We start from the raw sequence: 25,552 nt of genomic DNA on the forward strand, positions 1-25,552 counted from the left end.
ATTCTTCCTACATTTGCCAAAGTGTTTGAATCGATGGTAAGCCCCTTGATTTCCTGGCATTTCCGCCAATTGGTTTCTCCGCATCAGCATGGCTTTGTGAAGGCAAGATCAACTTCCACCAACCTAGTAACCCTTGTAGAGGATTTGGTGAGATCTCTTGACCAGGGAAAGCCTGTGGATGTTATCTATACAGACTTCAGTAAGGCTTTCGATAAAGTCAATCACGATGTACTACTTCGAAAACTTTCCTTGATTGGTATTAGTGGAAACCTACTGAATTGGTGTGGATCATACCTACAGAAACGAAAGTCAGTAGTGGTAGTGAATGGCTACACGTCGGATCCTTTCGATGCCTCTTCTGGAGTCCCACAGGGATCTATTCTCGGCCCAATTTTCTTCAACATCTTTATTAATGATATTCACCTTTGCTTTAAAAATTCTAACATCTACTTGTTTGCCGATGACCTCAAGATTCTGAGGCAAATTGAGGACATAAGTGATACTAAACTACTACAGGAGGATTTGGATAGTCTGGTTGAATGGTGCGAGGTAAACGGCATGTCTCTAAACGCGAAAAAATGTTTTGTAATTAATTTTACCCGTAACAAAACGTCCATCGCTAGAGATTATACTATAGGACCTGACAAACTTATGGAATTGAATTGTATTCGTGACCTGGGAGTGACTCTTGATAATAAACTGCGATTTAATATTCATATAGATAACATTGTAAATAAGAGTTATAAATTACTTGGATTTGTGTTGCGAAACTGTAAAGAGTTCAAGAAGCCACAAACTAAAATAGTTTTATACAACGCACTCGTGCGAAGTGGTCTAGAATATTGTAGTGTAGTGTGGAATCCACATTACGACGTTTATATAAAAAAACTTGAGCGCATCCAAAAAAGGTTTTTATGGCATCTGGCATTCAGTGTCAACATGGCAAAAAAATTACCCCACTATCAAGATAGATTACGTTACTTCAAGTTAAATACTCTTCAGGAACGCCGCTGTGTGCTTGATAATTCGTTTTTATACAAATTGGTCAACGGTGCTTTTGACTGCCCTAACCTGCTCTCAAAAGTTAATCTAAACGTTCCCTATAAGTTGCCTAGGATATCCCGATACAACTTGTTTGCGACCAGGAGCTCCAAATCAAATCTAGGTCTGTTTTCCCCTTTAAATAGAATGCTTAATCAATACAATGCCCTGTCTAGGTCCAATAATGTTAATGTTGATATTTTTTTCCTTAGTTTACGTAAATACAAGTCCACATGCTTGGACAAATCTCACCGATTTGAACAAGCATAGGGACTTCTTTACACCATATTAAATAAGTATTTTTAGTTTTTAATCCCTAATTGCTGTTGCTTTAGTCTCTAACGCATGATGTTTTCACCTATAATTAAGTTTGCATTTAACAAGTGTCATTTTTTATAGTTACTTTTGTGAAGCCTCAATGTAACCTTGTTGGTGTTCAAATAAATAAATAAATAAATAAAGTCTCGCAGCATTTGACGTAACATAAGCACACCTCTTCATTACCACTTCACTAGCACACAGCAGGACCCTACTCAGAGATGCTATGCGCTAATAATTGTGTAGTGTGGTATAGATCGTTTCATCTACGAAGACGTGCCCCATCACTTTTTGGTCGAGGAAAGCGCGGGGTGCGTGGAGTTTGATCTGAGCGTCATTATTGTAGTGTGCGTGTGCACTCATGGATAATTTAGCGTGTACCGATAACACTCAAACATTAGCGGAAGAATGGTGGGGCGCGTCTTCGTGAATGAAACGATCTATAATTGGGGTTATTCCACTTATCCCCATTGACTCGCCCCATGAATGGTTACCTATAGAATGTACCGCAATCCAGACCACTAAAAAGTTATCTCGAAGATAGGTAATTATTGTGCTAAGTGGCCAGTTAATCCAACAACCGGATAGTCCTTACCTTTGTACGGTCCTCTCAACCCCACACAAGTCCAGGGTCCTCCAGTGACATTCTTAACCTCGAACATCCCGTCATAGCTCCCATTAACCACATTTTCCACCACCACACTCTTATTAGGAGCTACCCACTGCATCAGCTCAGCATTCTCCACGTGACAACTGAGTTGGATATCGGAATGGAGGAGTCTCCTGATGCTGTGAGGACCGAGGATCTGAACGATCGGCTCTGATTGCACTGTTATGTTCATTGAAGCTTTGGTTTGGCCAGCTAGAAGAACAAAACATTTTCAGGATGATTTTTAAGTTGCATTTCCACTAAAAATATGTGTGGAAACTATGATAAAACACACCACAGTTAACCCTTTACACAGTAGTGGGAGTATAGTTCCCACCATATTATGAACTTTATCCCCTTATCTTAAGGTTCAATAACAATAAAAAATTTGGACTTTAAGTAATGTAGTGTTCAATACTCAGATCATAGAAGGGAATAGATGTGAAACGGGGGCGTGGCGCATGTCTCCGCGATATGCCCAGAAACGAACATCGGCCGCGTAGCTAGGTTAGTCGCGATTCAGTCGTACTAAGGAAATGTTCTCCGAATTTTTTGGATAATGCGTCGTTACGTGCAATAAAACAAGTGAAACGAAGAACTACAGGAACAATGGAGTCATTTACTACATGTAAGTATTGCAAATCCATTGGTATTTTGGTTATAAATAAAAAAAACTTAACATTTTTACGAACGAATTCAGTGCCGTAACAGTTACTGCGATATCGAAATCAGTGGTGATAAAAATTCTAACACACTTGTACATTGACGATTTAGTTAGCAACCACTTTATGTCATGCTCAACTACTGCGCGATGTATTTAATTTCTTCCGATATCCACTGTCGTGTTAAGATACACAGTACGGCCGCATGTGCCGGTCGTAACATAGTGCCGTGCTCGTGTTCTAATGCGGTTTCCTATTATCGATAAATAGAAGTAAATTATAATTTTCTATTTTGTAATTTTAAATAAAAAAATTATGTGTTACTTGCGATTATAAGATTTTAGAAAAAAAATAATAACAGTAGAAGTAATTAGTAACTGTCAACTATGTAATTTCTATAAGAGCTAGTTGAAAGCCTAATATAGGCATTATTTTTGATAAACATAATGCGGTACGCAGATCGCCATAATTAATCCTTCAAGGCCCGCGAATCTAGACACAATAGATAACACCGGTCAACAAAAAAAATTTTTTTTTTTGCGCATGGATTTTACTTATTATATTCTGATTATATAAGCAAATGTATATTAAAAAGTGCGATTAAAATCGAAAATATTTGCTTTTTAAGAAGTTATAGCGATTTGAATTTTCCATCTTCATAGTAGAATGTCTCTCAAGATGCACGTCACATTCTCATTGGGATATATTTATAAATAATTATGGGGGCTTATTCGCAAGAACAAGGGGCACGCTTTCATCAAAATATAGTGGGATTTGAGAAACGACGTTACCAAGGCCAGTATACTGAAAGCATGATAGGGTTAGATTTTTATGAAAAAAATCTTCTATGGAACATGACAGGAAATTAGAACTTTTCATTTTTAATAAATATTTGGACTCTATTTTAATTTTTCTCTTGTGAGAATGAATCTTAAATGGATGTTTGTTATGTTTTAATAATTAGAAAGAATGAAAGAAAGAAAGAAAAAAAAAAATTTGGCAACAAATTAAATCATCTCTATGTTCATGTTTCATACATTCATTGATATGAATTTTTCTATTTTTTACACATAAAAGCAAATTCAGAACAATTTTTTGTTGTTATTCTTGTTTCTAGGTTATAAAGCAATAAAAGTAAGCTATGCATAACCCGTGCGCAAAAATACTGTAGACAGTTGTAATCAATTGTTATGACATTAATTAATGCCGTCTGGGACTCAAGCGGTTAAAAAGTAAATGCGTGATAGTAGTTAATAATAACGTATAATAATAAAAAGGTTTTCATACATAAGCATTTTGTGAAACCAGTTTTGAGCCTTGCCCCTAGCGATTTAAAGTATCGATATCTTGTCGACTTCATTTTATCTTTGTTCTCTCACTAGTTTTCAAAGTGTGCGTCACGTCACGCGGCCATTGATTGGCCATAAGGCACGCCTTCTGGCCAATCACAGTACTTTTAAGCCGGTTGCACATGTTGTCGTAGACTCTCAGTCGCTTTGTTTTTACACAGTTGAATGTGTGTGTGGGAGCTGTGGTGGGGGAAATGTGGGGACACTGGTTCTCGTTGTAGTTACGCGCGACTTCATATCTATTCTCTTTCTATGATCTGAGGTTCAATAACTTACCACTGTTAGTAGCAATGCAGGTATACACCCCATTGTGGTTCTCATCAACGTGTGGTATAGTTTTGTTGTAGGAATAAAAACCATCAAAATTTGGCTCCACATAGACTTCAGTCACTGAAAGATTGCAATAAAAATACATACAACTTTGACTCAGGAGAACCGAAAAACGAATCTTGATGAAATGCCGACATAACACTATACGATATTTTCAATCACTTGGTTGAAATTAGAACAATCCAAGAAATATAAATACAAAGTTTCTTACTATCTGTATCCATCCCTTTGAAGACCATTTGCATGTTCATTAACAATGCCTCGCTAAAAACTTCGCAGGATATCGCCAACTCCTCCCCGAACTGTAGAGTTTGGTTGCCGGGGCTCACGGTCACTTGCGGAGGGTCCACTGTTGATAATAATAAACTAAGTTTAGATAATTGAAATTATTAAGCCCGTTTTACGCTTAGACGTATACATAAGCCCCCTTATTAATAAAAGTTACGCCATAATTGAACTCTGTTTTAAAGTGGACGTTTAGTTTAAATGTCACTTTAAAACAGACTTCAACTAGGGTGTAACTTTTATTAATAAGGGGGGAAGGGTTAAAATCTTTCTAAAGATAAGATACTTAGTAAATCCTTCGTAGATAGTATATATTTTAGTAATAACATTTTCTCCTATAGCTACGACATCCACGAAAGAGTTGAGTTAGCTATTCCACTCTGCTGGAACTACACTATAAGGGTTAAACGGGCCTTTGTAGCCTGTTTGGGTAGTGTAGAGAGAGTACGCCAAATCCACCATTTGTCTCTGTTAAATTAAAGAAAGTTGTCCTTTCGCAGTGGAGACTAAATGACCTGACTAAATGAATATTATTTGATGTAGACATCGTAAGGCTAAACAATTTTGTTGCAATATCACCCCAATTACAACTACATAAGATACCACAGTGTTAAGCTTGATGTCCTTGTACCTACCTAGGAGCTCTATTTCAGTGTGTGCCACACTCTGGCCCGCAGCGTTAGTGGCTACGCAGCGGTACTCGCCCGAATGCTCCGGAGACATATCCTCGATAACGTAGTCTGTTGATGTGGTTTGCCTGAAACGAGTACAAAAGATTTTGTATTTTTCTTTTATTTGTATACCAAGACATGATAATATGAGTCTGCCGCAAAATGTGCACTTCGCAAAATGAGCACTTTTCTATACTTACTATTTTGTACATTCTGCGTCAGACCAGATAATTTCTGTTTGACTACATGGCGACAGGCTGATACGCTGCACGCTGAGTATAAACGCGATCGAATAACGAATGTCCAAGCTCGCATGGTCACCGCACGTTTGCATCTGATTTTGCGCTTGCTGTGGTCCGCTGTATTTAGTAAGTAGACCTGCCCCTCCTCAACTGGCGACATCCAAAAAACCTCCCCCCCATACATTTTCAAACGTAAAAATGGCAATGTCAACTCGATTCCTCGATACGACTGGCTACGACCATCATCATCCATAAATCCTTAAATGAAGCCTTTGTCCAGCAGTGGACATCATTTAGCTGAAACGAACGCTACTAAATATTAGAGTATACTCACAGACTAGAGACCTTTGGCTGTATCCTCTCAAAGCCGTGCGTCCACGCAGCAGTAACCGGTACCAAGCTCTCTACGCCACACGTCAGCACCACTCGCTCGTGGTAGCGGGCTTCCACCTGCGAATAAAGAATGATAAATAAGTGCACAAACGAGATTTTGTTCTATTGCTGATGAATGATAACACCTACAATTATGGATTTATGGATATGTTTAAAATGCACACGTATAAATTTATTTAGTAATAAATTTAAAAAAAATCTGAAACAATTAATCTAATAAAGGTAAACATAGGTCTCCTCCAATGATTTCCACATTGCCCGGTTAGTAGCGGTCTGCATACAGCGCCTTCTTGCTACTATTATGGTATGGTATGGTTTTGACTTAGGTCGTAAATAAATTGAATTTACCTTTCTAGGTGCAGTCAGGTAAGGAACATCTGCAAAAAAAAAAAAGAATATAATTAGACTCGAAACTGCTGCAACCACTGCACTATTCACTATATTTTTTAAACAAAATTACACGATACCAGGCAGTTTCGCTTGAACAGCAGTAGCGCCTATTCTCCTCAGCTCTTGATTATTGCCGTCGTGTCCATTAATCTGGTCCATAAAAAGCATCATAAGTATTCAGTTATTTATCAGGTGTAATAAATGGCCAACGAAACAAGATCTTACAGCAATGTAAAAGAATTCGTCGGGTGGTATGAATGGTTCAGCTACGTAGGTCTTATTCAAATGGTCAACTTCGCGCAACGGCACTTCGAATAACGTCTTCCCGGTGAGATCCAGTATTTCCGCGTAGTCTATGGTCGCTGGCGCCTCTGGTTGGGTCAGCGAGATCATTAGGTGGTTGTATGTACCTAAAATAAAGAGATGTTAAATCACATTAATAAATATAGTATGCACAGTTTTGACAATAAATGACTATCTATCTATCTATCTATCTATCTATCACAAATATGTATATTCAACAAACGTATTTAGATTCTGTGTTAAGAGTGAGTGAGACCCTCGACTCTGAGATCCAGGATTTAAGTCCTCATAAGCAGGGATGTTAAGCATATGAAGTTTCGGTCATGGATACGGTTACGGATATTAGAATAATATTATACCGGTTTCGGTTACGGTTACGGATATGAAATCATTTCGAATTATCCGAAAGTTTCGGATAGTTCCGGTTACGGATGTAAGAGTTTTAAAAATGTTAAATTCAAATAGCAAGATGCTACGCGACCCACATAGCCACTTTATGTTACTATGACGACACCTATGATAAAGGTAAAACAGGCGGGGATATTAGATGGTTCCAGACAAGTAACAAATTGTAGGTATATGCCCCAAATGAAGCATTGGAATACGTTTATGCCCCAATGGTTATCCGTTCTACGGACTATTAATATTCTTTGCTCTATGAATAGACTTTACGAAACTTACTTTTCAGAGGCCGGTAGCTGGTTTCGCGTAAATCCGCCGGCGGAGAAACAGAGAAGCCGTGGGTGAACGTGAGATTGGACAGTCCCACTACCCTCACGGAATACTCCTCCTCACTCCCCACTGTAATCGTCCAGTTGCCCGGCTCTGGCTGCATTACTTTTACTACCTGTACCATATAAAAGATTTTTAAGCACAGACGGTTTTCGAATTGGCTCTATTATACAGGGTGACAGGTAAAGCGATACATTCCTTGAAAGGGGTTAAAGTAGAGCTTATTTGCAGTCATTTAAGTCATATGACACCATGTCCGAAACTTGTTCATTTCCAAGTTATTCAAGATTTAAGTATTTTTTAAAAAATCTCCAGTTTTTATGTTAAAATGTACCCTTGTAATGAAGAATACGGAATAATGTTAACTTTTTTGTTGTATTCGTATAGCTAAATAATAAGATTGACATTTTAAATTAAAATTTGCAAGAAAGAATCGTCATTACTCAAGTAAAAGCTAAAAAACTATGTATTATTTTGCAAAAAAAATATGTTTTAGGTAATTAAACGAAGAATTTCCAAGAAAAAATGTATGGAATGTTGTGTACAAATTACAGAATTTAGTTCCTTGATTTATTAGCTATTCAAAAAGGTACAGGTGTTTAACAAACACTACTTAATTATTTTTTTATTTGAATTTAAACGTCTAGTAAGATACTTTCATAAAAAAATTAATAAATAAAAAAGTCACACTAACAACTATTCTTGGGTCTCAATAAATGAAAAACTTAGTATTTTAATAATAATTGTATCACCTAATTTTATTTAGGTACATTATTTTAAGTCCTGCTCAAACGGTGAGCCCCGTCTTCTAATACAAGCTCGTAGTCTGATTCTCACTTCTGTTTTTGTGACTCTTGTTGTCAAACTTTGCTGAATATCTTGAGGTGCCCTCTGAATGCGCTCACGAAGCTTTCACACACACAGCACACTTTCGGCTCAGTGTACGCCAATGGATGGATCAACAATATCCACTTCGTTGGATTGGGCGATGTGGACCCATTCCTTGGCCAGCCAGAAGTCCGGATCTGATCCCTTGCGATTTTTATTTATGGGGTCACATGAAGTATCTCTTGTATGTAACCCCCGTAAACAACGAGCAAGAGCTTCGTGAGCGCATTCAGAGGGCAGCTCTAGATATTCAGCAGTTTGACAACAAGAGTCACAAAAACAGAAGTGAGAAACAGACTACGAGCTTGTATTAGAAGACGGGGCTCACAGTTTGAGCAGGACTTAAAATAATGTACCTAGATAAAATTAGGTGATACAATTATTATTAAAATACTAAGTTTTTCATTTATTGAGACCCAAGAACAGTTGTTGGTGTGACTTTTTTATTTATTTATTTTTTTATAAAGTATCTTACTAGACGTTTAAATTCAAATAAAAAAATAATTAAGTAGTTTTTGTTAAACACCTGTACCTTTTTGAATAGCTAATGAATCAAGGAACTAAATTCTGTAATTTGTACACAACATTCCATACATTTTTTCTTGGAAATTCTTCGTTTAATTACCTAAAACATATTTTTTTTGCAAAATAATACATGGTTTTTTAGCTTTTACTTGAGTAATGACGATTCTTTCTTGCAAATTTTAATTTAAAATGTCAATCTTATTATTTAGCTATACGAATACAACAAAAAAGTTAACATAATTCCGTATTCTTCATTACAAGGGTACATTTTAACATAAAAACTGGAGATTTTTTAAAAAATACTTAAATCTTGAATAACTTTGAAATGAACAAGTTTCGGACATGGTGTCATATGACTTAAATGACTGCAAATAAGCTCTACTTTAACCCCTTTCAAGGAATGTATCGCTTTACCTGTCACCCTGTATTTTAATCGTGTAGATATTAACGTGACTTTGGCTATTTAGCTAACTAAATTTTTAGTTTGGAGGTTACTCTGTGGACTGTTGTCCACATCTAGTGGAAAGTTAAGGAAGCAGTCACCGCCACTGTAGTCAGGTACTATCACTCACTAGTAGGTAAGACAGTGGCGCTAACTATGTATCAGGAGCAGGACTAGTCGCATTTCGCACTCAATAGAACTCCACTGTTCCTCATTTTGAAATTTAACATAGTAACATGACACATGCTTACCATAATTTCGGAAAGGTCCAAAGTGGTGATAAGCTTTGGTGGCCCAGTGAGTTCTTCTCCTTTAGGATCGATCACTTTAATACTTGGTTTGGCTCCAGATACTGATACTGTTACTTCCCCTAAAGTATTATCCACTGGGATCTAGAAATAATAAAAAAATTACAAAAGTTTCACACCAGTTATCATTGAACTTACGTAGGTAGTAATAACATTACCTCCTGCGTGTGATTATACCCAGCTGGATTGACAGAAGAACCGAGGTTTACATTCCTACCCCTTATTGAACTTCTAACGAAGTCTAGTACCTGAAACACAAGTAATTTTCTGCAACCAGGGTTACGCTTTTAAAAATATGCTGGTTTTCTTTTTGATCTAATACAGCCTTGGTAAATCCCTTGGCGCAAAGATAGTATGGTTTGATATCAAGATCATCTTATTTCTTTCAGTCTCCTAGCGATCAAAGTATTTTTAAGGGCATCTTAGGGCCCTGACGCTATAACTCCAGAACGCACGAACCGATTTCCACGGTTTTGCATTCGTTGGAAAGGTCTCGGGCTCCGTGAGGTTTATAGCAAAGAAAATTCGGGAAAAGGGGGTAAAACGGGATCCACGCGTACGAAGTCGCGGGCGGCCACTAGTTAAGTATAAAATATACCTTATGAACGCTGGTTTTGTTAAGGTTGAACACTTGACCTGAGCTAGCAGCTGCGATTTGCTGATAGACTAGATAAGTAGGCTTCTGGAGATCATTGCAATGCCCTGTGAGGACGAATACCACCTGAAAAAGTAATGAAGTATTAATGTTTTAAGAGAAGCGAGTGAGAGCAAAGTTGACTACAATCCAATCAAGTTAACTGCGCACCTCGCTGAAGTGCGACTGTCCCTCACACCTCCACGCGTGCGCCCGTTCCGTACCAGAACGTCGATGTGACGTCACGGCCGCCAAGTGAGCAGTTAACTCGAACGGGTCGTACAATATACTCGCCCCATAAATAGCTCACTTCTGTTTGCCTACTCCATGGATTCTCACAAATCTATTATTCGCTCTACTGAGTTTCAGCCATAGCTGACTACAATACTTTCTAAGCTAAGCTATATTTGTCGGCCGTTTGGTGTAGTGGTTCAGAGCGGACTACTATGCCGAGAGGTCCCGGGTTCGATTCCCGACCGGGCAGAAATTGAAATGATGAATTTTAATTTCTGTGACGGGTCTGGGTGTTACTATGTATAATATGTATGTATTTAAAAAAAAGTATATAAGTAGTATATCCGTTAAGCTAGCACCCATAACACAAGCATTAAGTTGCTTACTTTGGGGCTAGCTGGCGCTATGTGAAATTGTCCAAAGATTTATTATTATTATTTATTCTACTAAGTAGTCTACTTACTATTCTCTCCACGCTTACCTGGCTCTGTTTCCTCTGCACCAAATCCAGCACATTCCCCACGAGTCTATGGTCAGAGGCTGTGGCATCGGTGAACACGTACACAAAAGACCGCGGTCTGCTCACGTTGAGAGCCAGCTGGATACCACTCAATGACTTCTCCGGGCAGTCCCCGCCTCCGTACACACGGACTATGTTTAGAGCCGCTTTGAACACACCTTTACGACGGGTCACTGTGGCTGGACCTACGCCTATTGAATGGGCCAAGAAATTAAACGAAGAAAAAAAGAACCGTTTTTTTAATTCATAACAAAAAGGACAAATCTGTTGAATATTGTGTAGGTATACAGGGTGTTAGGTAAATGGGTATATGAGCCGACACTAGCCCATGTTAACATGGTCATATAAATGGTATGGTGAAGTCAGAAAATTGATATCTTCATTTTAATTATTTTAATTTTCATACAAATCGGATTTTATAAAAATTATTTTGTATGGAAATTAAAAAAATTAAAATGATGAAATCAAATTTCTAACTTCGCCATACCATTTATAATATGACCATGTTAACATGGGCTAGTGTCGGCTCATATACCCATTTACCTAACACCCTGTATAAGATAAATTATTATCATCATGAATGTATAATTAGGTAAAAATCCTGACAACTCAAAGTATTTGTGGAAACCTTAAATTACAGTAGTACAACAAAAAACTGGGAATTCCCGATAAATAAAATAAAATGTACCTACCTACTTAAGCACGATAATTAAAACGTTATCGCATTGACACATGTTTTGATTCATGTGGGAAGTAAGGACATAATTACATTATTAAATACTCATAGACATTGAAATAGATATGAAACACATATCTATTTACATACATACATATTTACACATATCTCATATATATACTGTGTATGAAAGGTTACACAACTGCACTTTGTTATTATTATTTGATATTGCAGTTTCCGCGTCTCCATCGCAACTCAACCCTGACATTAATTCTTATCCATTAATTAATGGATTATTTTTTATTTTATTAATTATCTAGACTTCGCTCGAAGTCCTACTTATATTTTAGAAACTACAATGTACGAATAAATATTTCTACACTCTTTTGAGTTTCAGCTTCCAGCGGTTTTCAATAATGTGGCCTTCCACCGGTAAAAATCTTATTGATCCCTGTTGTGGAGGTAATACTTAGAGCATGAATTAATTTCGAAATAAACAAACATCTCCGATTCAAACTTTTTTCAGGTTATCGGTTTATCTAGTAGGTACACAGTTAGGTACCAAATTTTTTAACTCGGTTTTTTTTAGAAAATTAAGATTGGTGGAGATTTGAAGGCCTACATCCAGCAGTGGACTCCGATAGGTTGGTCAGAAAGTTATGTAGATATTAATGTCAGCCAAATAAATACTTGATCATATAACTCTCTTACCAGGATCATGGAAGGGCACAAACACAAAATCTGCTATTATCTTGCTCTCCTCCAAAGCCGTATCCATTATCATCTCAGCACCCTCTCTTAGCTGCCTCAAATCATTGTACATGGACCCAGTCGTGTCAAACACAAACACCAGGCTACTCTTGCCGTCATCCTTGTCTTGGTGCACCTTCAAATCCTCCTTGACACTGCCAGGAATGTATTTAGGCTGTGACACTGACACTTTGACACAAATCGAAATAATTAGAACCAAGTGTACCGCCCCGCGATACATTTTAGCGCGCACTGTAATTGGTTTTGAGCGTAGATGCTCATGCGCATTTATCTGTGACCTCCGAACTTCTAATCAATATGGGTTATAGTATTCTTTACTATAATTAGTATATTAGGGTGTTTACGATTTACTATATAGAATTTTATTAATTATTTCAATTTTTATTTTGAACTTTTGGCATTCATTATACGTATTTTTATCGGAAAGTCAATGTGACTTTCACACTATCGTAAAAAACACAAGATAGACAAATGTCTAGTTCGGTCACGTTTAAAAAATAGAGGGTTGTGTAGGATAACGAAAAGAAACACGTTACAAAAGCTTATTAAAAATAAAATCTTTATTAATAAAAATTCACACTTGACATCTCTATAGAAGACATTTACTTACACAGGAAAACAACATATTCAACTAATTGCTCGTGCGATTTGTAAAGTCAATCGCAATACTTGTTTAGGGTTGCCACTCTTATTTACATTTTAATTACTACTAAAATTGTATTTTAACATTGCAGTGTTATTGTGTATTGGAAGATAAGTATTATTTATTAATATTTTGTATTAATATTTTTGCTTAAGAAAAAAAAAACAAATCGAAATGCACAACCCTTAACTGCATAGCAAGTTATTTAATATTAAAGACAACATGTGTTAAAGAGATCTTAAAATATTTGTCTTTATCTTTGAGCAAGTCGATGGTCGATTTTATACTAATAAGAGACTATTTTAAATCTAGAAAAATACATTAAAATAATAAAATTATAAATCCACATTTTTATTGCAATAGAATTACATAAACCATTTCAAAATTAACATTTATGAGGAAAAATTAATATTACAATAATTATGAACTACAAAAAATCATAGCGTCACTTAAAATATATTAAGACGAAGCGTGAATTAAAACAAAAAATACTACTATTGCATAATATTTTCTTCTTCACTCGTAGTAGCCGAATACAACCACTGGGTCGATAACATCAAAATTATCAAAAGAAAATCCAGTCAGCACATTTAAGCTCTACAAAAAAAACATGCTACTCGTCTTTTAAAGAAGGAAGTTATTATATCAAAAAACTAGACAATAGCACGAAATGTAATTTAAATAAAATGCGTTAGTGAAATAGAGTCGGTGGTAGTTATAAAGTAGTCGAAATGCAGTCGGCACAACCCGCGCAGGTAACAATGGGTCATGATGCGGCAATTGTAGTCACCTCTCTCTCTCTCTTATTAATGATAAGAGTGAAAGGTGATGAAGTCTGCAGATCTACTGACTGAGTTTCTTGCGCTGTTTCTTCTCAGCACTGGCTCATTTATTGTCCCGAAGCAGTGGTAGGGTTAATACTGGGACGTGTAAAAGTGCTTTTTAAAGGCCTATTTGCAAAAGTAAATGAGTTTTCAAAGTTTATTCCTTAAGAGGAAAATCTATGATACCATTAACTCGTGGAACGTGTCTCTCATATATCATGCAGTCAAGCAGTAAACTGCCTACGTGCGTGACAAGGCGCCACATCAGCCTCATTAGAACCTGCGCAGATTGTATATTAAGATACACTCAGCCTTAGCTTATTTCCGTTAACCTGCATTTATATTATATACGATATGATACGTTAGTATTTAAAAATAAATAACTAACTTTGGCAAGTGTATAAAAACTATGTAAAAATATATATAATTTGTACTTGCGTGAAAATCTCAGTCATGGATTCACGGCGAAAGATGAAAAATGGCGGACAGTGATATTATTTTGAAATACAAACACGCACAAACATGGGATTTAAACTGTGTACAATACACAGCTTAATTTTAATGACAGAACAGAATTACAAACTGAAATGCTTGTAATAAAAACATTTAACCATTCCAAAATACTAAGGTTCCAAATGGTAGATGATAGCTAAATTAATAAAATTAAAAGTAATTTTAAACACCTTTACAACTATGCCAATTATTACCCTAACTACCCTACAATACCGTCAATGACTGTAGTTACGACCGAATGCTAAGTGGACAAATTATTTTGAAATTAGGAGGGTGAAGTTTAATTATCAAAAGCTGCATACATTTTCTTTGCTACTATGAATTCTGTTTCAAAAAAGTCATAATCGAATTTGTAATTAAATCGTAATCGATGATTAAATCAATACATCCATTTAAACCTAACAATGTAAATGTATTAATATATTATTCATAAATACATTTTAAATAATGTATATTTGAATCGAACACATGTTATTAATGGGGCAACATTCCCACAAGTCGATCTTAATAATAATTTAATTTACTTACAACCTATTTCCAACTAAGGAGTCCCACATCATTATGAAATGCATTATGGTAAAGTATGTTCGTTTCTATTATGAAAAAATGGAATTGAAAATTGTTACATTTCTGTAAAATAGCATATTAATTGTGTGTATTTCTTATAAATCCAAATTGAATTATTTTTATTCCATTAGTCGGTTTTTACGCACTTAATAAGTGCATAATATCGATCGAGACATTTTAATAAACAAACCCGTTCTCTTGATGATGCGTAATGGCGGCGTCGAAATAAAAACGCAGATTCGAGAAGAAATTGTGGATAAATCAAGGCGAATTCCCATGACACAAAATCATAACCATCAGGTGATTTATTAGTCTCCACTTCAGAAGTACGTCTCTCTAGGCAAAATGTAATGGATATTTGGCACAAATTAATAAATTAAAGATATTTACATCTTTTTTAGTCCATAACATGGAAGTGTGATGATGGCGTCATTTTTATTTTTCCTTTGGTCTTTCTATAAAGAAGTAGGGAACTATTTCCCTACTACAAAACAACAATGTTAACAGCATTGTTGTGTTCCGGCAGTTAGACGTAAGATAGCCAGTTCCTCCGTGGTTGAGGATTCCGGGTGAAGCTCGCTTCACCTTCGGCCTGATCATCACTTACCATCAGGTGAGATACAGGCCAAGAGCTGGCTTTTTTTTTTCAAGAACGACCTCGTTGTGGATAAAAACAAAGTCTGGAAACAGGATGTATTTATAAAATCTTGTCTCATGTATGCTCTGTCATATTGTCCTTTGGGAATTCGCCCGAATGGAAGATACGTGTAAGGTAAGCGTACTAACAGTGGTCCTACAGCGCGTCGTCGGCCGCGGGTTTAGGCTGGCTCTGAATCTTCTTGTAAACAAGCACTTTCTCGCCCACCTCGCCTTCCGGGAACTGGGGAAAAAAATCATTATGTTAAAGGCCTTTCTAAACAAGTTTTAAATTGGAAGATTTACGCCCGTATTCACAAACATTACTATGAGGTCTCACAGTGCTCGTGGACGCACAGGGTGACACAAACCAATCACAGAGCTCTACTCCACGTTGTTCGATTTGCCGCTTCACTCATGTATTTTTTGTGATCTTTCAAAAGCGTTTGATTGTGTACACCATCAAATCTTACTTAAAAATTGCGATATTATGGTTATCTGTTGAACCGTATCTCACGGGCAGAAAGCAAAGTTTGTGTTCGGAACCGAGACTTCTGGAGCACCTCTAATTATAGGTGTGCCTCAGGGATCAATTTTAGGACCTTTGCCATTTCTTATTTTTATTAATGATCTTCCCTACTTTGTAAAATATCTATGTGATATTGTGTTATTTTGCTATGACTCGGATAGCATCAGCATACTCGAACCGCCACCAGCGCTGCGGGTAGTTTAGTTATTGCAACTCACGAAGGCGAGTAAGCTTCTCTTGTGAGTGTATGTGTAGATGCACATAACGATAGTGTAATGTCTGTCAAAACTTTTGAAAAACGAACAGAAGCGAGCCACCACACATGTAAAGCTCATTCGCCTTCGTGAATTGCAACAACTATACTCTGTCTCATACGTCTCACCGACGTAGTTAACCTCACCTGTGTATGCGGTATCGCATACAGCTGCTTGTATCCTTGCAGAGCGTTCTCAACACGTCTGTACTGTAGCCATGTGAGGGCACATGATAGGGCAGCCCAGAGTAGCCCTCTTATTGCGGACTAAAGGAATTTTGTCGTAGTTACCGTAGCCGAAAGCGGCTTGGGAGTATACACCCTTAAAGGGCGCTCTCGACACGTTTCTTGAGCGTGTCGAACAGCACCACATGGTTTTAGCAGCGTACTCGGCGCGTTTGAGGAAGAAGTACTCCATTTATCTTAAATGTCTCCCTGACGTAATTAACCTCACCTGTGTATGCGGTATCTCATACAGCTGCTTGTATCCTTGCAGAGCGTTCTCTACACGTCCCTTGAGCGTGTCGAACAGCACCATAAACTGCGGCGTGGCCTTGGCAGCGTATTCCGACCGCCACCAGCGCTGCGGGTTGTTGAAGAAGTACTCTCTCTCTCTCTCTCATACGTCTCACCGACGTTATTAACTTACCTGTGTATGCGGTATCTCATACATTTGCTTGTATCCTTGCAGAGCGTTCTCTACTCGTCCCTTGAGCGTATCGAACAGCACCACAAACTGCGGCGTGGCCTTGGCAGCGTATTCCGACCGCCACCAGCGCTGCGGGTTGTTGAAGAAGTATTCTGCTTCGTACGTCTCGCCGACCTTGTTGAACGGCGGGTCGCAGTTGAGGTAGCGGGTGGTTACGTTCTGGTGCAGGTGGCTGGGAAAAGGAGAATAAATAATATTAATTAATGTGTCTAAAGCCTGGTCCGTATTGCTGTCGCGCTCGCACACTCACTGCGGGTGCCCGTCGCACAGTCACGACAGCAATATAATTACGCGCGAGCGATAAGAATGGCTAGCTTGGGGTCATTGGACAAAATTCTACGTGCTCACGGACCAGGCTTTACAAGGAAAGATTTGTAAAGTCGACTAGGGGACAAATATGCAAACATCAGGCTTCCCTCAATGTTGGTGCCAATATTTTCTAGATCCACACTTTGGACGAGAGGTGTTGGCTCTAGCGTTGATCCCAACGCCACTGGTCCAACACATAATGAGTGTAGTTAAATAAAACAAGTTCGTGTGAGGTATTAGTATAGTAGTGTGGGGAGATTTTTATCATTCATTACATTACTACTTCATGAGAAGATCCGTAAACGAACTAAAGTCGCTGACATAGCCCGACGGATTAGCAAGCTGAAAATTTTGTAAGTCAATGATTTTTTAAAATAAAAATCTACTAATTTTCTTGCTGGGCACATAGTACGCAGAACTGACGGCCGATGGGGCCGCAAGGTTCTGGAGTGGAGGCCGCGATCCGGAAAACGCAGCGTGAGACGTCCACCCACAAGGTGGACCGACGACCTGATAAAGGTAGCAGGAAGGCGCTTGATGCAGGCCGCTACCAACCGTGCGACGTGGAAGTCATTGGGGGAGGCCTATGTTCAGCGGACGTCCTATGGCTGAAATAATGATGATGACATTACTACTTAAATCGTATTTAGACACTGGTTTCATGTTAAAATCTCAATCCTCACCTGTACAGAGGCGTGGAGTGGCAAGGCATTAGGAACAGGACGGAACTCTTGTTATTGGGAATGGCTTCTCGCAGCAGCGGCATGACCTTGAGCGTGCCGGCTTGGTGCACCACGCCGAAGTATAGCGCCGGGACCACATTCCCGATCAGGGGGGCTACTACGAAACGCTGTTTACGTAGTTTCGGGTCCATCTGTCACCGTCGCTCATGCTGGCATCTTGCTTTGCGTAAGAGGGATAGCGACATTCGAAACTTCGGATAATGTTTTTCAGAGTAGCCCTGCAGGATGGTTCCAATCAGCGCATATAGCCAGTTAAATAGTGGAAGTAAACAAACTTGATCCTCACCTGTATAGAGGCGTGGAGTGGCAAGGCATTAGGAACAGGACGGAACTCTTGTTATTGGGGATAGCTTCTCGCAGCAGCGGCATGACCTTGAGCGTGCCGGCTTGGTGCACCACGCCGAAGTATAATGCCGGGACCACATTCCCGATCAAGGAGGCTACTACGAAACGCTGTTTACGTAGTTTCGAGTCTATCTGTCACCGTTGCTCATGCTGGCATCTCGCTTTGTGTAAGAGGGATGGCGACATTCGAAACTTCGGATACCGTTTTTCAGAGTAGCCCTGCAGGATGGTTCCAATCAGCGCATATAGCCAGTTAAATAGTGGATAGCCAGTTAAATAGTGGAAGTAAAGAAACTTGATCCTCACCTGTACAGAGGCGTGGAGTGGCAAGGCATCAGGAACAGGACGGAACTCTTGTTATTGGGGATGGCTTCTCGCAGCAGCGGCATGACCTTGAGCGTGCCCGCTTGGTGCACCACGCCGAAGTATAGCGCCGGGACCACATTCCCGATCAGGGTGGCTACTACGAAACGCTGTTTACGTAGTTTCGAGTCTATCTGTCACCGTCGCTCATGCTGGCATCTCGCTTTGTGTAAGAGGGATAGCGACATTCGAAACTTCGGATGTTTTTCAGAGTAGCCCTGCAGGATGGTTCCAATCAGCGCATATAGCCAGTTAAATAGTGGAAGTAAAGAAACTTGATCCTCACCTGTATAGAGGCGTGGAGTGGCAAGGCATCAGGAACAGGACCGAACTCTTGTTGCTGGGGATGACTTCTCGCAGCAGCGGCATGACCTTGAGCGTGCCGGCTTGGTGTACCACGCCGAAGTATAGCGCCGGGACCACATTCCCGATCAGGGTGGCTACTACGAAACGCTGTTTACGTAGTTTCGGGTCTATCTGTCACCGTCGCTCATGCTGGCATCTCGCTTTGTGTAAGAGGGAATAGCGACATTCGAAACTTCGGATGTTTTTCAGAGTAGCCCTGCAGGATGGTTCCAAAAAGCCATCTAGACAGTGGAAGTAAACAAACTTGATCCTCACCTGTACAGAGGCGTGGAGTGGCAAGGCATGAGGAACAGGACGGAACTCTTGTTGCTGGGGATGGCTTCTCGCAGCAGCGGCATGACCTTGAGCGTGCCGGCTTGGTGCACCACGCCGAAGTATAGCGCCGGGACCACATTCCCGATCAGGGGGGCTACTACGAAACGCTGTTTACGTAGTTTCGGGTCTATCTGTCACCGTCGCTCATGCTGGCATCTTGCTTTGCGTAAGAGGGATAGCGACATTCGAAACTTCGGATAATGTTTTTCAGAGTAGCCCTGCAGGATGGTTCTGATCAGCGCATATAGCCAATTAAATAGTGGAAGTAAAGAAACTTGATCGTCACCTGTACAGCGGCGTGGAGTGGCAAGGCATGAGGAACAGGACGGAACCACATTCCCGATCAAGATGGCTCCAATCAGCGCATATAGCCAGTTAAATAGTGGAAGTAAACAAACTTGATCCTCACCTGTACAGAGGCGTGGAGTGGCAAGGCATTAGGAACAGAACGGAACTCTTGTTATTGGGAATAGCTTCTCGCAGCAGCGGCATGACTTTGAGCGTGCCGGCTTGGTGCACCACGCCGAAGTATAGCGCCGGGACCACATTCCCGATCAAGATGGCTCCAGTTAGCACGTACAGCTGCCACCTAAAAAGAATATTAAAGATTAGTCAAAGTCAAAGTAAAAATTTCTTTATTTGTTTAGACTAATAAATAGTTCTTACAAATCGTCATTTTGCTCTTAAGGAGCCTCTACATGTCTCACAATCTTTTTACCCTACCAGCGCTTCGAGACCAACATTTGGCAAGTGCTGAGAAGAAGCGCCGCAACAAACTCAGTCACCACTGTCTGCCGGTTAATATAAATAAATAGAAATAGTAGTAGTAGGTACATTCGATTCAGGAGCAGTTCACTGAATTTACCATGCATTCTTGTATGGTGTATCTTATAAGTATGGCTATACAAGATTGCGTGGTATATTAAACAAGGTAGTGACGTGCTAATATCTAGACTTACATATTAAGATACTAGTAGATATTTTAAAACCAAACATACACATAGATTAATATATTTTAGAACCAAACATACTCGCCATTGCAATAATTGTTGTTAAATCTTGGGGCATTTGAAAGAGATGTGTATGATAGCATAATCAACCCTTCTGGCCAGAATGGAGAGTGTAGACCAAGTCTTCCATTTGCCTCTGGTAAATAATAGAGGGGTATTCTCCTAAAGAGAAGAGTGATAGAGAAATGTATGATAAATTGCCAAGCTCTTTGATGAGCTATTGTGATCGTACTCAAATCCAGAGGTCTTGAAACTTTTTTGTTTCATGCCTTATTTATTAGATTTGAATGGACACCCCTGGTACGTAATAAAATCTGAAATTAGATACCACTATCGAAAGTCTTATGCCTGTTTTCACCACCAATCTCTAATGTTTAGGTGACCCCCTATGGTGCTACATAACAGGAATTTTGTTTTCATAGGTGTCACTTAAAAATTAGGGATTGATGGTGGAAATGGGTATTAAAATCGCAATTAAAAGTAGTAAGCATTGTATGACTTTTTCCACTAAAAAGTAATACAATGCTTACTACTTTTAATAATAATAAAATAAATACTCACTTCTTAGCCTTTCTGCTCCAAGGGACAATGAAGTCTTGGGCGAGGTACAGGAATATGGGCAGCAAAGGCAGTACGAAGCGGAACTCCTTGTGGGATATGGCACTGGAACAACATGACAATAACATATTAAAACTTATGTAAGTACAAAATTTGTCCTAGTTTTTTTTTTTCCTAGCTATTTTAAATGAAAGCAGTAAATGTTTAGATCAATTTCTACAATCTCCCACAATAAACAGGATCAAGCACATTGGGACACCATAGCATAGGGTTACTGTGGACTTCAAATACAAATATTTTATTTATGCAAACACACCGTTTACGTATACACCTTCAAATAAAATTGGTGACAATTAAATCGGTAAACAATATAAAAATATTGCGGTTGCGTCACGATATAAAATAAAGCTCATTTAATAGTGTCAGCGAGGGAGACAAACAGATGTGCCGCATGTGTGTAATTAAATGGAGTAATTGATTGTGTGCACATTTAGTTAGAGATTTGAAGTTATTTTATATAATTCATAATGGTGTGGTCATATATTCTGCTGAACAGCTTGTCTTACTTGGAAACAGGCGACGCAGGACCGGTCGTTGTGGAAATTATTGGGGGAGGCCTTTGTCCAGCAGTGGACGTCATTTGGCTGAAACGAACGAAAGAACACCTTGTCTACTATCTAAGTATTTGGTCTCATTCGTCTTACCTGTATAGAGCCACATGTACCGCTACAATAGCTAACAGAAGCAGGCCAGTCTTGTTCTCCCGCGGACGCCGCAGGATGGCTACAATAGCGGCCAGTACCGGCAGCGAGTTGATGCCTAGTACTGCTGGAATGCCTTGCCAGAGGTACCAGTGCCTGTAGAAACGAAGTGCTATTTGTTATTGGGAATATTTTTACCACACTACTAAATTTTTTTGTTAGTCAAGATATTTTTTTAAAATAAAAATCAACTAATTTTCTTGCTGGGCACATAGTACGCAGAACTGACGGCCGATGGGGCAGTAAGGTTTTGGAGTGGAGGCTGCGTACCGGAAAACGCAGCGTGGGACGTCCACCCACAAGGTGGACCGACGACATCATAAAGGTAGTAGGAAAGCGCTGGACGCAGGCCGCTACCAACCGGGCAACATGGAAAGCATTGGGGGAGGCCTATGTTCAGCAGTGGACGTCCTATGGCTGAGATGATGATGATGATGAATTTTCTTGTTGGGTGACTGCAGCCCTTGCTACTGAGCTAAATTATAATAGCTAGATAACGCGTTTCAAATCGCGTGATCGCGAGTTACTAGAGGCTCAAAATTATATTCTGTCCACAAGCAATCGCGCGTTTTAGCTAAACTGGACACAGCAATTCATATACCCCACATAAAATTACAAATCATTGTTTTTAATTATGATTCCGTCTATGTCTGTTCAAAGAAAGACAATGAAGATGACTGACACCTAATTTACATAGGGAGTGTCGCCAGTACAATGATTGGTACAATGAACTCTTTTTCACAAATTTGTATTGTCACACTTCTTATCACGAAAAAGACAATAGAGGTTGAACTGTTTATCGTCAATTTTATTAATTCTTATTGTTTGCAAGATTGCCAAAGTGTATTAGCTCAGCCTGGCTAGGATGAGCGCCGTGATAAAAACTTATCGATTATTTCGGACGACAAATGTATGGGCTTATCGCATAAAATCGATGAAATAGCATAATTAAAGTTTATCACAGCGCGCATCCTTGGCCTATAGAATACTAGCTTTCCGCCCGCGGCTTCGCCCGCGTGGAATTTTGTCTATCTTAGAAAAACTTTATCGCGCGTCCCTGTTTCAAAAACCGGGATAAAAACTATCCTATGTCCTTTCCCGGGACTCAAACTATTTCATCAAAATCGGTTCAGTGTTTTAGGCGTGAAAGCAAGACAGACAGAGTTACTTTCGCATTTATAATATTAGTATAGATAAATATTACCATGGGTGCTGTCCATAGAAAGAGGCGATGTCGTGAAGTACGTTAAACCGGAAGAACTCCCATGGCGTCACCACCACACTCCCGTGCAAGTACGAGTCCAAGGCCACTAGGGCTCCTCCCACAAGAAGACTGGAACAATTCAAGATGTTGCTTTATATTTCTTTTTCTTAGGGCTGATAATAACCTAAGACAAAGGAACCTTCCTAGTTCAGATATCAACTCACAACACTTTTTTCTTGATATTTTTATTTTTATCTGCTATGTCGAAGAGGAATAAACTTTATATGCTCCCTGGATTTAAGTCCACTGGAATCCTTATAAACATATTGTGTTACCTTCAATATAGCAGTGATAGATTCTAGCCAACATGCCACTTTTCCCCATCAACCTCCCTTTAATTTCTTTGACCTGTTATATTTGACCTGCTGAGGTATTATAAGACAAGAATCTGTCTTTTGACAGATATTAGGCCCGAAAGTGCCATTCTTTTAACCATATTATATTGAACTATATCACTTTGAATTAAGGTCCTAAAACAACTAAAAATGAGAACAGCATATTCTTGTGTCTTACCTAATAGGCAGGTAAGTGCGCACCACCAGCTTGAGACGTGGCTCCTTAGTAGTGGCTATGTTGTACAGCCCTAGAATCACCCACAGAGGCGCTGACGTCGGACGCACGAACACGCTCACTACAGCTAGCCAGATCCATAGGGTGCTCTCTGAAAATATATTTTTTTATAGAATAGCGGCAAAGGATTAACAACGAATACAGCCATGATAAGCAAGAGACTGACTAAAGCCAGGTTGGTAGGTAGGAATAAAAAACAAATCAATGAGTGATAAGCAACAGATAGACTGACAAAAGGCAGGTTGATAAAAGACAAAGGTTTATCAATGGTGATATACAGGGTGTTAAAATGCCCAATCAAAAAGGGATTCTGATATTCAAATAAAACTTTCTGTATGAGACAACATCAAAATCTCATAATTACTGTGGAAAAGTGTTTATTGTCAAATTAGATGATGGTGGTGGTCACATACTGTTTTAGTAATAAATCTGGAGAAGGACTATTACCTACACTATGTCTATATTTTTTACTTCATTTACTTACCTTTCTCAAAATAGCTGGTCTTGCCATCTCTGAATGGATATTTAGAAAGTGCAATGGCCACCAGAGCAGTCTCAACCGTCTGCAAAAGCGTTCTACTGGCTGTGTAGAACCAGAACCAAGACGTGAGTACCAAGAACAGTGCCCATTTACGACCACCGGTCCATTTGTAGAAGCTGTAGTCGGCTACAGCACTAATGACTGCTTGTAGGATGCGAGGCAGGAGAATCTATGGAATAAACAAACTGGTGATGATTCATTTCACATTCATGGCAATTATCTGTTTTTGAATTGAAAATATTTAAGAACAAACAATATTTTTCCTCAATGTGAACAAGTCACATAATAAAGAAATAAACATTTAGGTATAAACAAAACCCACAACCAAACTTTAAACGGAATGATTTATGGACTTGGCTATCTAGATTGAGATAAGATATAGTGCATACCAAGGCCTGAGGATGGTCCAGTCCAGTAAACTTCAGTATGGTGTACAGAGCAGCCACCACACTCGGGTACAGGTAACTCCTGATGCCTTTTGTCCACTCCCAAGTCAGGGCTCCGTAGCCAAACACTTGCTTGTGCGCCACCTCCAATGTCTGCCAGTACTCGTCTGGCACGTACCACGTCTGCACCACGAATACAGACGCGATCCTCACGAACAGTATCACACCAAACACCTGAACGGGCCTCAGGCCCTTTGCCAATGCCATTCTCCCGCCTAAATGAAAGAGGTTAAATGTGAATTGGCTATAAATAGACACCAGTAATGTGCTCGTTTTTACAAAGATTCTAACGTGAATTTTCTAGAACAACAATCCAGTTACAACTGAAAGTAAGAAATTAGCATTCTAACAGGAAAGTTCAAAGTTGATGAGTTTACGAAGCGAAACAAACTTTACCCTAAAAAGTGTCAACTAACGCGTCCTTTCATTTAGCGTTTTATTGAATGAACCGTACGGTTTGAAGCTTACGAAATTAATTACCTAAATCTGTTTGTTTCTAAGGTTATTAACAAACTGATTTATTTATTGTTATTTAGGTAGAAAAACATTATTTTTGTAAATAAATCCACTAACCTCAACAATACCCGCCGCCACCGCGAAGTAGTGCTGAAAAATAACGGTATAAAAACCGATAATTAAGCTGAAGACCGGTTTTATTACAAAACGATTTATTGAAATTAGAGCTTCGAGCTCTCATTTCAATAAATCGAGGCACCTCAATTTTGTTTAATATCAAGTTTGATTTTATTTGTGACAACATTGTATGTTTTATATTATTCGATGTATTTCACATAGGTATATTTAAGATCCACGCAACATCAATTGAAAATCACTCCAATAAATTATACAAGTCTTTGTAAATACTTAAATACGAGTCTATCAAAAAACTGCAAACATGATTATTTTAAATTCGGTTTTCATTAT

The 25,552-nt window shown here is 38.9% G+C and overlaps 1 protein-coding gene across 1 annotated transcript in view; it reads right to left on the reverse strand.

Moving 5' to 3' along the window:
* Window positions 1-25,254, reverse strand: part of LOC135080970 (hemicentin-1) — a 30,019-nt gene extending 4,765 nt beyond the window's left edge. The window contains exons 1-32 of the mRNA XM_063975693.1: window positions 25,202-25,254; window positions 24,572-24,843; window positions 24,126-24,351; window positions 23,585-23,732; window positions 23,012-23,140; window positions 21,751-21,903; window positions 21,050-21,151; window positions 19,888-20,067; window positions 19,640-19,709; window positions 19,419-19,585; window positions 19,084-19,237; window positions 18,741-18,907; window positions 18,637-18,653; window positions 18,376-18,529; window positions 18,228-18,307; window positions 18,030-18,183; window positions 16,978-17,209; window positions 14,017-14,110; window positions 12,304-12,594; window positions 10,878-11,107; window positions 10,127-10,249; window positions 9,687-9,776; window positions 9,472-9,612; window positions 7,315-7,480; window positions 6,556-6,740; window positions 6,408-6,480; window positions 6,289-6,317; window positions 5,882-5,997; window positions 5,270-5,391; window positions 4,561-4,698; window positions 4,296-4,409; window positions 1,955-2,221 (exon numbers count right to left, since the gene is read on the reverse strand). Of these exons, the coding sequence (XP_063831763.1) occupies window positions 1,955-2,221; window positions 4,296-4,409; window positions 4,561-4,698; window positions 5,270-5,391; window positions 5,882-5,997; window positions 6,289-6,317; window positions 6,408-6,480; window positions 6,556-6,740; window positions 7,315-7,480; window positions 9,472-9,612; window positions 9,687-9,776; window positions 10,127-10,249; window positions 10,878-11,107; window positions 12,304-12,594; window positions 14,017-14,110; window positions 16,978-17,209; window positions 18,030-18,183; window positions 18,228-18,307; window positions 18,376-18,529; window positions 18,637-18,653; window positions 18,741-18,907; window positions 19,084-19,237; window positions 19,419-19,585; window positions 19,640-19,709; window positions 19,888-20,067; window positions 21,050-21,151; window positions 21,751-21,903; window positions 23,012-23,140; window positions 23,585-23,732; window positions 24,126-24,351; window positions 24,572-24,835 (4,576 nt within the window). The 5' untranslated portion in view covers window positions 24,836-24,843; window positions 25,202-25,254. The remainder of the gene's footprint in view (window positions 1-1,954; window positions 2,222-4,295; window positions 4,410-4,560; window positions 4,699-5,269; window positions 5,392-5,881; window positions 5,998-6,288; window positions 6,318-6,407; window positions 6,481-6,555; window positions 6,741-7,314; window positions 7,481-9,471; window positions 9,613-9,686; window positions 9,777-10,126; window positions 10,250-10,877; window positions 11,108-12,303; window positions 12,595-14,016; window positions 14,111-16,977; window positions 17,210-18,029; window positions 18,184-18,227; window positions 18,308-18,375; window positions 18,530-18,636; window positions 18,654-18,740; window positions 18,908-19,083; window positions 19,238-19,418; window positions 19,586-19,639; window positions 19,710-19,887; window positions 20,068-21,049; window positions 21,152-21,750; window positions 21,904-23,011; window positions 23,141-23,584; window positions 23,733-24,125; window positions 24,352-24,571; window positions 24,844-25,201) is intronic.
* Between the last annotated feature and the right edge of the window lie 298 nt (window positions 25,255-25,552).

Source organism: Ostrinia nubilalis, chromosome 19 (assembly GCF_963855985.1).
Source record: "Ostrinia nubilalis chromosome 19, ilOstNubi1.1, whole genome shotgun sequence".
Classification (NCBI taxonomy): Eukaryota; Metazoa; Arthropoda; class Insecta; order Lepidoptera; family Crambidae; genus Ostrinia; species Ostrinia nubilalis.